The 12,096-nt window shown below is 32.8% G+C and overlaps 1 protein-coding gene across 1 annotated transcript; it reads right to left on the bottom strand.

Annotated features, from left to right (window-relative positions):
• On the bottom strand, positions 1,571-8,241 carry LOC109713254 (ATP-dependent zinc metalloprotease FTSH 2, chloroplastic-like). Its single transcript, XM_020237254.1, has 4 exons — positions 8,224-8,241; positions 8,105-8,143; positions 4,270-4,527; positions 1,571-2,078 (listed from the first exon to the last, which is right to left on the bottom strand). The coding sequence occupies exons 1-4, from the start codon at positions 8,239-8,241 to the stop codon at positions 1,734-1,736; spliced, it is 660 nt and encodes a 219-aa protein (XP_020092843.1). The 3' UTR covers positions 1,571-1,733.

Raw genomic sequence — 12,096 nt, 5'->3', positions numbered from 1 at the left:
AATCCAACTCCAAACCCGAGATCCGAACCCGAACCCGAACCCGACGGATTTTAAAAATCCATATCCAAACCCGAACCCGACCAAAATTCGAAACCCGCACCCGAAAATTTGAACCCGAAACNGATAGAAGTATGCAATACGAACTAGTTGATGGTTATAAATAGAAAAGGTTAAATTATATAAAACTTTCTATCAAAATCCAATTTTTCACTTTTCCCCCGTCAATTAAAAAACATACATTTTGCCCCCTTGTAAAATAAAAAATGTTCACAGGGGGGTGTTTGGGAATAACTTCGGAGTTAATGGGTTATTCCACCCCTTAACCCCGAACCAAATGGGTATGCAACAGTCACGTTGACTACGTAACGTTCTTAATTAATCAAATTACTCTCCTAAAATTCACCCATTTCATTATATTTTTTTTAAAAAAATTTATTATATTTTCCTCTCAAAAAATAAATGTAATTAACTAATTATAAATGATGTGGTATAGCTGCTACATAGTAAACCTCCTCATTCTCTTGGATTTGCTCTAATGCTATGAAAGCATGGCCAAAAAAGCATCCTGCTAGAACTCTCATTAATATTTACAAATAATTATTCACCAAAGTAATAATTATACTCATATCAAGTACATACAAATAATTTACTCTAACAAGTTCTTAGGGTAAATTCTTTGTAGTACCAAACGAAACAACAACAACAAAAAAACCAAAAAGAATCTATTGACGTCAAATAGATGTAATTAATCTAAGTCTAGCTACTGTCTTGTTAAGAGACGAAGACTTTCGTTCTTCTAAATCGTTTTTAATAATAGAGATTCCGAATCGATGATCGAAACCATTAAAATTAATCTAGAGTATTTAAAGTCTCTAGAAACTAAATTTCATAAATTTTAAAAACTATTTACGTAATGATCAAATAATTGCAAAATCAACCGTTTGTTACGACTAATATAAGACATTTTCATGTTTAATGGTATTATAGAGCAATACAAATCATCTAAATTTTTAATATAAAATTCTTCAAACTATTTAGATAACATTCGATAATTTTAATTACGAATTGAAAAAAATCTAACATCTATTTTAATAAGATTATTCGTTTTTAACTTTTCATTTTTTTAACTCTTCAATAGACTTGATAAATTTTTAAAATTTAATTTCTAAATATTTTAAATACTCTAAATCAATTTTACCTGTTCTGATTATCAATTCAAAATTTTTATCATCAATGTAACCGTTTAGGAAGACGGAGACCTCGACTATCTAAATGGATAGTAGCTGGATTTGAATTAATCCATTTTACCCCTCAAAAGTGTGTCTAGTGAGTTTGTTACCTTAGGCCCTAGATTTTTTAGGTAATTCAAATATCAATGCCAGAAATCTTTCAAAAATACAGCAGGCACATAAAATCCATAGATTTCAGTACAAAGGTGCACTTCAAACCCAAATCTATTTGAAATTCCATCAAGTGACAATCAGAGAATGACTTCGAGGAGGCAGAGTTTGTGCGATTACCGACACCGGTAAGCAGATTACAACTTTTTAACAAGTCCATCTAGCTAACNAAAAGTCCGAAGGATAGTTGTAGCTACACTCAATCAAAAGTATATTATACAGATTTTACATCAAAAATTCGACATCGTATCCAGAAATAGTGAATACACGAATCCAAATATGAACATTACCGTATTTCACAACAACCATCCATATTGTTTCTGAGTGAGCAAACTAAGCAGGGAGAGCAGCTGCAGGAGTGGCTGGAGGAACCCTATTCTCAGCAGGAATCTCCACGAATTCGGAAAGGATTGCTCTAAATTCGTCGCCCGACAAAGTTTCCTTCTCGAGAAGCACTTCCACGATCTTATCAATTGCTTCTCGGTTGTTCCTAATATGAGCCAAAGCAACCTCGTATGCTTTGTCTGATATCCTCTTCACGGCCGCGTCGATGTCCTCTGCGAGTTTCTCCGACATAGAGTTCCTCGCCATCATTCTCATGATGACGTCACCGCTTTGTGCTGATAAGTCCATCAGTGACCATGGGCCGATCTCTGACATGCCGAATGTGGTCACCATCTGCGCAAAAATTGATATACTGTGTTCAATACAATTTCATGTATGGTGGATAATACTTATTGTAGATATAATAATTATTATTATATATTTGACAACTTTTATTCACTGGTTTTGCTTTGCCAAATTTGGGCTGAAGTTTCTATTAAATAATGTGAAACAATCATTGCTCTCAAAAAACTTAAAAGTGGTAGAGAACGGTGTTTTAATACTTTTATATTTAACACTCCTCCTCACATCTGGACTCGAGACTTTTTGATAGACCCATGATGTAAACCATAGTTAGTTAATTCGGATTCGGCAAAAATTCGGTACGGGTATAATTCGAATAAAATTCGTCTTCTAATTTTTAAATTCGTTAAAAAATACGGCTAAAAAACAGATTCAGTAATTATTCGGATACGTGATTTATACGGATATTATAAGTTTATCAAATAAAAATTCGGGATCAAAAATTCGGCTATATAATAAATACATAATTAATTAATATACTATATATATTATTATTATTATAATTTTTATTTATAAATTATATATATATATATAATGAGATCCTATATATATATATATATAATGAGATCCGGTCCACAAGGTTGACTTGCCTCGTGGACCGCGCATCTCTTTGCTTGTGGAGCACGCAACAACTTCAATCACTTTCTCACTTTCTCACACTTTCTCCACACCTCTCCCTCTCCTCTCCACGACCCAGACCACTAGCCGCGGCTCTCTTACTCCCGGCGCCGGCCAGGGCGGCGGCGGAGGAGGACGACGAGCGTCGCCGACTCGCGGGCCGTTTTTTTGGGCGAAAACAGACGGCGTCGGGCGAGGCGGGAACCGTAGCCGCGGCCCTCTTGCTCCCGGCGCCGGCCAGGGCGGCGGCGGAGAAGGACGAGAACGCTCGTCGTCGCCGACTCGCGGGCCGATTTTTTCGGCGAATTATTCGCAAACCGCGAATAATTCGCGGATAATTACTTTTAGAGAAAAAAACGCGTTTTTTATCGCACTTTTGGGAAGAATACGTTTCGTGCCGTTTAATTCGGCTAATAAAAAATTCGCGAATAATTCGCGTATTATACGCGAATTTACTAACTATGATGTAAACTTCAATTAAATGGGAAGAAATCAATTATTCTAGAAGCCTGGCGTGACTCGAACTCAGAATCTCCTGCTCTAATACCATATTAAATAATATGAAACCCGTTATTTTCCAAAGAGAACGGCGTTTTTATATTTTTATATCTAATAGTTTCCTTATATGGACTGCCCCTTGGACACCATTTTGTGCCCTAGTTAACCGTTTCAGAGTGAACATGTAGAAACTCAAAAAAGAGTGGATCTTTCATCTAAAATGGCTAATAAAAAAAGAAAAGTTCCCCTTCTTTGAAGACTGATAGTATTGTCCAATGGACAACTCAATGAGGCTTACTTTGGTCACTCTTTGCCCCATTTTTGAATTTCCTTAAAGCACATACGACCAGTCTTGATAATTTATAATTCTACTTCACTAAGCAAGCTTTAGCACAAATGACTCTGTTGGATGACAAGATTTAATTAAAAAACATACTGTAGTGTAAGATTGTCGTGCTATGTGCAAGCCCATTATCGAGAGAGATAAATACGCGCAATTATAGAGGGTAAATATGACCGATCCTAAATTGTTTGCATATACCGTGATTACTACTCATGCATGCCTGAAGAATTATTAAGGCAACAACACAATCACCCAAGAACAAGAAAGACAGATAAGAGGTAACAAATATGGTGGAGCAATGTACTATCTCATAGCATTTGAAGTTTATCCCTTAAGACCTGCAATGCATCTCAAAAGAGAAACGAACACTAATCAGCAGGTAGTTTACTTCTGAAATTATATCAGCATCAAGCGTCTGAAAGGTGTAATTGTGGGTAAGTCAAGCAACTCCAAATAGTACCTTAATCTACGTGAAAGATCATTCTAACATTTTAAAGCAACAATAGGACGGAAAAAGACCGAAAAAAAAAGGATCAAGTATTTTTATGATGCTGTTATTTCATCAACAGTTCAACACATTGGGTAAGTAAATGTATACTATTTATATTTTAGAACATGTATATTTGATTAAGAAAACTTGGCCCAGTTAAATGCCATTCTTTGCAATTAGTTTTTGCTGATTAAATACAAGAAAGGCTGCATGATGTGTCTGAAGGTTATTACCTGTTTGGCTAAGCCAGTGATCTGTTGCAAATCACCTGCAGCGCCAGTGGTCACCTCAGGCTCCCCAAATATAACTTCCTCGGCGGCTCTGCCTCCAAGACCTCCAACAATTCTTGCAAAGAGTTGCTGCTTGGAGATCAAAGTTGGGTCGTCGGTAGGAATAAACCAAGTAAGCCCACGTGCTTGGCCACGTGGGATTAGGGTTACCTTTTGGACTGCATCGTGGCCCGGAGTCAGAGTCCTGCAAATGGGTACTAACTGTCAATGATACGAAAATCTAGATAGCTTCAAAGAAAATTCAAGTACCATACTGATGTTAAGAATTTAATTCTAGTGATGAAGTGTAAAGATGAATGATGCGTGAAAAAATNTCTTTTTACCTTGTAATTATATGTAATCGAACAATCTGTTAGATAAAATTAAGCACCTTCTCATATAGGAATTATGAAAGTTCATCGAAACATGCATTGGGATAAATAATTCATTATGTAATACATTTACTTGTCATTTTTATCATTTGAAACTAGTAGATTATTTTCATCTCAACTTTCCAACTTTGCATTAAATAATTTTTTGTACTAACATCACTACATGATGAAAGCTACACGTTTGGCAGTACTCTTTAGTGAATCTAGCTGGGATGTTATCAATAGTACATATGAATAAGACATGTTATAAACTTTTTAATCCTTGGGTACCTAGCTAGGGCTTATTATGTGGTGGTGGTATGGATGTAAAAATTTAAAAGTTTATAGTAAAAACTAAGGAAAACTTTAAATATTCTCTCTGTGGTTTCACACTTTCTCAGTTTAATTAGTACCATTTGGTTTAAAATGTATCAAGTTAGTACCCTGTGATTTCGGACTTTCTCACTTTAGTACCCTATGATTTAAAGTGTATCGAGTTAGTACCATGTGGTTTCGCACTTACTCATTTTAGCATCCTGTGGTTTAATATTTCGTTAAATTATATACAAAAAACTTCAGATACTCTACCTAGGTTTATTAAATATTCATTTTAATACCTTTTAGTTTTAAATTTGTTACTGATTTTACGAAAAAAGAACCACAAAATGGATAATTAAAAGAGAAAAATGAAACCACAGAGTACTAACAAACAAAAGTAAAACCACAGAGTACGTACTAACTTGATACATTTTATTCCATAGGGTACTAAAGTGAGAAAGTGTGAAACTATAGGGTACTAACTTGATACACTTTAAAGCGTAGGGTACTAAAGTAAAAAAGTGCGAAACCACATAAGGGATTTTGAAGTTTTCCCTAAAAACTATTCGCCAACTATTGATATTCAAATTGGACTTTAATTTCAGTAGTTTGTTTTCCCCCATATATAACATAATCCAACGCACAAAAAAATTATCATCTCTAATGTAGTTTTGATTTCGTTCAATGTTTCAAACTATGGTGGATTATTTATTGACATGAAAAACTATAGACTTTCTTTGGATGTTGGAATAAGATATTTAGTTATAATATATACGATGTGGTCGAAAACTTTTTTGTGTGATTGGAAGTTAAGATTGAGTTTGACTTTGCTCTTTAAAATATCTTAAAATCTACAGTTTAATAGAATAATATATTTTACTTATGCGATAATTATCGTAAAATATCCTAAATGTAATGTCTATTCTAAATATTTGATAACGCTTCTTATCGAGCACTATATATTTTAGAATAAGTAATAAAATACATACTGAATAAGATATTTATGTATGCAAATAAGGCGATAAAACGTTGGTTTGTTAGTTCTTTGACTACCTCGCCACTGAGTCGATCTCAGCAAGGAATGCGATGAAACGATAATTAAATTGAAGAATTAAATAAATTAGAAGTGTAGCTTTAAAAAATTGAAACTCAAACTAAGCCTCCTCAAACGGGGACACCATGACGCATCATTTTCAAATTTTTTTTAGACAATTAATGGTGCAATAAAATCAAATTTCATGTATCAGCTATTTCTATTTCGAGGATAGTGAGAAACAACAAATGCCAAAACTTAAATTCTGGTTATTATTGTTGCACCCACTATTTTATTGAGATTAGAGGAAATAAATTTTGATGGGGACCTATTTACGTCGCTATTTAGGATTTTAGATAGGCCTATATATAAAGTAAAAAAAAGACTAAACCTCTTAATTTGATTATAGTATTTTTTTAAAAAAATTAATTTTATATAAGTTCCTGCAAATATAGTAAATGATAAATAAATCTCCAAAAGTTCAACTATCATATATTATTTTTACAAAAGTCATGATATTTTAAATATGTTTCTGCAGTTACAATCCGTTAGAATAATTTAGTTAATAATAGATTAAATATTTAATCATAGTTAGTTTTTAACAATTTTATTTCTCTTATATTATACTGTTATGGCTTTTGGAGGGACATATTTTATAATGACAAAATTGAAAAAATAAATAATTCTCTAACGGTTTTCTAACAATAACAAACTAGAGGGTGGGTAATATTTGAAAATATCATAACTTTTGCACAGAAAATATATAAAAGTTGAATTTTGTAGAAATATATTTGTCATTCACTATATTAATTTGCAGGGACCTATATATATAAAATTAATCTTTTGAAAAATGACTAAGCCCAAAAGGTTAGGGTTAAGTGTGTTAGGACTAAGATAGCTCTAAAATGGTTGACTCTCTGGAAAGTAAGGCGTCATATATAGTTGGCATTAGAAACAATCATTAGCTGAGAAGTATAAGATAAGTCTCGACTCGTGAGCTAAGGTCATACAGCAGGCTGAGTATGGCTCTTCGACTGATCATTGTTTTGGGTGGAGCTCTATAGCATTTTGGTCCAAAAGGTTAAGAGTGTTAAACATGCTAGAACTAAACTAGTTTTAAAATAGGTAATTCCCTGTAAAACGAGGCATCACACCATACTTGCAAGAATATTTTGATTTTTTTTTTCTTTACAAAAAAAGTATTACAAATATCTTAATGCGTTTAAATATATTTAAGATTGAAGTATCTTAATTATTTTATCTGCCATTTATTATTATTTTTTTATTTTTCAGCGATTTTTAACGCTACTAACTTCTGTTTAAAACACTAGTTTAATTTACTGAGTAGTGCAGAGAATGAAAAAAAAATAAAATAAAAAAAAAAAGAAAAACTAAAAATAAATTAAGCCAAATAAGATACCAATTCGAAAAAAGTATTCGTTGGTTCCCGCACCCCGATGACTACGAACGTGCGAGAAACAGAGACGTCAAAAGAGGCTAAATTACAAAAACACCCTGCACCTTACATCGCCTCTCAAAATCACCCTTCTAATTTATTTTTTTTTCCTTTCAAGTAAAAATATTAAAAACTTATCCGCACGATAGACCATATTGAATATCCTATCTAATCTTTTAAAATTTTAATTTTAATTTTACCATTTAATTTTTTAATTTATTTAATTTGAGTCAGTCAATGTTATTTTAATTTCTTACTTTAAATAATAAATTATTGCGAGAATTATATAGAATATATAAACTAAACTTATAAGATAAATGACACAATTTGAATTTTGAAATTAGAATAATGTTAACTGACTCAAATTAAACAAATTAAAATTTTAGATAGTAAATTCAAAATTTTGAAAAAATTGATAGTTGATTCAAAATAACTTATGATTCAGATAAATTTTTATATATATTTTATTTTAAATCTGTATTTTATTATATTTTTAAATACTTCCCGGCCGTTAGTTAAATTTTTCCTTAACACGAGAAGATAAAGAGCAGTTAAATCGTCATGGATGAGGTTAAAAAANCAATTTTTCCTTTTCTTAATGGACATCTAGATTTTGCCAACCAGGATGAGAAGTGATTTCAACTTGAACATTTGACCGCTCTATTAAAGCATTACCAGAATAAGAAACATCAATTACAATAAAAAAGAACAAATCTAATAAAAAACAGATCAACACATACATTGACGGAGTGAACCATCTTGTTAACAAGTATATATGGACCACTTAAAAATTACTGATTATCGACATTACTGTTGATAATGTCAAAATCCTTTCACCCTTGATTAGGTGTATCACAGAACTCTTTCAAGAATGGGTTGATCTCCAATTTCCAATGTGTTGTAGGTTATATATGAGATTTTTGTTTCTTGTAAAGCTATAGGCTAATTAAAAATGTTTCAAGGCTATAACTTGACTGTCTTGCTATAACTTAACTGAACAAACTGAAACAGAACAAAACAAACTATTCATACTTTGATAAGAAGTAAAAAAAAAAAACTACATGATACATGGTTTCACCACACTCACAACCTAAGTTTCTATCCAAGTACATGGACAAATACAGCCAGTTTACAAGTATAGATGATGAAGAAATGCCTTTTCAATTCATAACAAACTTTAAGTATCCTTCATAGCTAACCGAACATCATAAAGTCTACTTCGCATATACACTATCCAACAAGAAGGCCAAACTTAATGTCATTTTCAACTGAAAACCATCAAATTCCCCCAAGCACGAATCTTTTCACCTTGAAATAGATATTCTCAAGTTTAAATGATATGTTGTATAATGCATCATAGGCCAAACACTATGTCTACAATCCACAGCAACAGATCGAACTTTTGCCTAAGAAATTCCGATTAGTTTTTGCAAGATTACCCTGAATAAACTTCTAGCAAATGATGAGCAAAATCTTCTATACTAATTATAATCTATGCCGATTGTTCTAAAATACTCCCTAAGAACTATTAAGGCAAATATGTAAGGAGACCCCATCAACTATAGGCCATTCCAAAATAGACTCCGGGACTTCATCTTTCTGGATTTTTACCCCTTTAACTTTCAATTATTTTGATTTGAGCTATTTCAGTCATTTGCATAAAGGTTTGCCGAAACATAGCAATTTCACAAGCTATCAGGTCTTGGGATCAACATTTCCATTAGCTTCAGAAACTGTTAAAACCATTAAAATTTCACAAGATTTAATGAACTTCCCAACTTGAGGGGGTGGGTCTCAAAAGCAATCGGGCATCACAATCAACATTCCTATTAGCTTAAAAACAGGTACAACCATTAAATTTCAAGAAATGATCATTAAATTTAATGAAACCCCCAATTTATCTGGCGTAAATCACTTAAATCAAACAATCGAAAGTTGAGGTGGTCTCAATGAAAGAAAAGCCAAAAAAGAAGTTAAAAAAAAAGGCTATGAGGGACAATTTCGAAATGGCCTATAGTCGAGGGGGGGTGTCTCCATACATTTTTACCAACTATTACGCACATAAGCACTCCTAATCTTTCACATGCTCATCAAATTGGGCCTTTCCTACACAACACAATCAAATCTCTAAATATATTCCAAATAATCCAAATACTTCTAACATCAAATCAAGCAGAAAACGAGAAGTGGATTTCTACGGATTTATACAATCAGATCCCTAAACATTTTCAAATAATCTCAACACTTGTAGCATCAAAATCGAGAAGAAAACACGGAGATTGGATTCATATGCTAAAATATATCACAAATGAGACATCATACGAAGGGGATTTTGATGAGAGAGAGAGAGAGAGGAACTCACTTTGCGATCTCAACGGGTTGTTGCTGTTGCGTGGAGTTCGCAGTGGCTAAGGAGAGTGGGGATGGGGGAGAGGGGTTTAAATAGAGAGAGAAAGAGAGAAAGAGAGTGGATATTTTTGGTGTGGAAGTGGAGAGAGAGAGAGAGAGAGAGAGAGAGAGAGAGAAAAGGGAGATTGTTGCTTCTATCGGTGGGGATGAGGCCACGTGGCGCGCTCCGTTTCCACAATAGAGCGTGGCCCTGGGAATCAATTGGCTGTTGTTTGGGCAAGGGTAGGAATGCAAATGGATCTGGTTTGGTGGAGCCCCCACCCGGATCCGACCTGAGGCGGTAAATAAGAATAAAAAATATAAAAAAATATAATTTGTTTCGAATCTATTTCGATCCGCTAAATAAATAGAGCAGAAGGCGAAAGATTCTTTTTTTCCTTCAATCCATCTCGATTCATCAAAAACTCGTCAAAAATTCGCTCTCGATTTCGATCCGCTCCAAATAGTATGATAAAAGAGAGCCAAAAATAAAATAAAAAATAATCCGTCCCGAATTTGCCCTGCCCGGATAAGAAATAGAGCGGAAGGTGGGAAAACCCTTCCGCCTGCGGATCCGCCCCATTTGCATTCCTAGGTAAGGGGCTATTAGGAGCTGCTCTGTTTCTCGAAAAAACACAAAAAAAATTTAAAAATATTTTTATAATATATTTTAAAATTTTTTTTTTTATCTATTTGGTTAAAAAAATTATTTTTTGTAAAAAACTTCTTTTCAAATTTTATGAAAATTTGGTATTTTTGTTTTCCTAAAAAATTCAAGAAGCGAAAATATTAATTTGTCACAGAATTTGAAAAATAATTTTTTTAAAAAAATTACTTTTTTTCTTAACCAAGAAGACAAAAAATTCAAAAGAGATTCATTAGAAACCTTTTTCTTAGAAGTTTTTTTTCTCGCTTTTCCTACGAACCAAACACCCCTGCGATTAGAACTTCTTTGGTTAAAACGTAAAGGCATCACTGGACTTTTAAGTCATTTTGAAATTAACCGGGTGAGGTTTTCTATATTTGATTTACACTCTCTTAGCTTACAAATTGTTTGATTTAGGATTTTTTTTGTTAGCAAATTTGGAAATTATGGTCCTTCCATTGGCAATTTTGAAAAATTTTTTAGAATCAAATACCCACCAAAAATGCACGTGATAAAAAATTACTTTACTCGGAAAGAAAAAAAGCAAAATTTATATACTCTTACTTAATTTTGTTTGATCTTTTTTGAATCGTCGAACATATATTATCTTGACATTTCTTTATATTTTATCAAGAATCGCTTTCCTCGTTTTTAATTAAAACAATTCTTGATTACGTACATCTCTTATGGTGGTTGATTCTAATAAAACTTTCAAAATTGCTAATGGAAGGGCAAAAAATCAGGGGGGCAATTTCAAAATATGTGAAAGTTTAGGGGGGGGTGTCTTTACATTTTATCAAGATTTTATTTATAAAAGGCCATGTATGCACCATGTATGTAGTTGATATTTTAGAAGCTGAAATATGTAGTGAATAGTTGAGTACATTCTAAATATATAGTGAATGATTCATCATTTTCTATATTTTAATAGTTGGCTATTGTTGAACATATGTGGCTAATTTAGGCCATTAAGATTTTCACAAGTGTACTTTTACATGCTAAAATTTCAACAAAACTAATTTTTAGAAAAAATTCCTATGAAAAATGACTTGGGTCATATGGATATTGTGCACGCCATACACATAATTTGACTCATATGTGTACTACATAAATCATGCACGTAATTTATGAAGAGTGTTATATATTGCGTGAGAGACTCAGGTCCACAAAAAAGCTTAAGTTTTTAAGTGAAAATACTCTTTATATTATATACAGATCAAGATTCTATTTTGTATTCGATGTGGGAGTATCCTTTCTAACATTACGATTTGACACGTGCCAGACGCTACTAATACAAATTGCAGAGTCAATGCAGTCATAAAAAACTCACGTTTTAATTTTCAACTAATACATGACATAAACTGAATCCATATAATAGCGGGGACTACCGTGCAGCACAAATAACTTTACATGCATGGTTGGTACACAATGGTTAGACCGCCAAAAGTTTGGATGTAAACTAAACTCTGACATTATGTTAAAATAATATAAAATAATCGTTTCACTCATCTATCTCATCCCCAATTGCTGTTACCTGTGTAAATAACTAACATGCTAGTTAATGAGAAATGATGATCAT

Source organism: Ananas comosus, linkage group 7, assembly GCF_001540865.1.
Source record: "Ananas comosus cultivar F153 linkage group 7, ASM154086v1, whole genome shotgun sequence".
NCBI classification, from domain to species: domain Eukaryota; kingdom Viridiplantae; phylum Streptophyta; class Magnoliopsida; order Poales; family Bromeliaceae; genus Ananas; species Ananas comosus.
The sequence above is the reverse complement of the archived record's forward strand: the minus strand, read 5'-3'. Positions and strand labels throughout refer to the sequence as shown.

Bases quoted from the DNA above. Each gene is read 5' to 3' on its own strand.
- LOC109713254 (XM_020237254.1), bottom strand. The intron at 4,528-8,104 runs GTTGGCAAAATC...TATCATTGACAG, and splicing joins TGAAATCACTTCTCATCCTG to TTAGTACCCATTTGCAGGAC. The intron at 2,079-4,269 runs GTAATAACCTTC...ATTTTTGCGCAG, and splicing joins TCACTGGCTTAGCCAAACAG to ATGGTGACCACATTCGGCAT.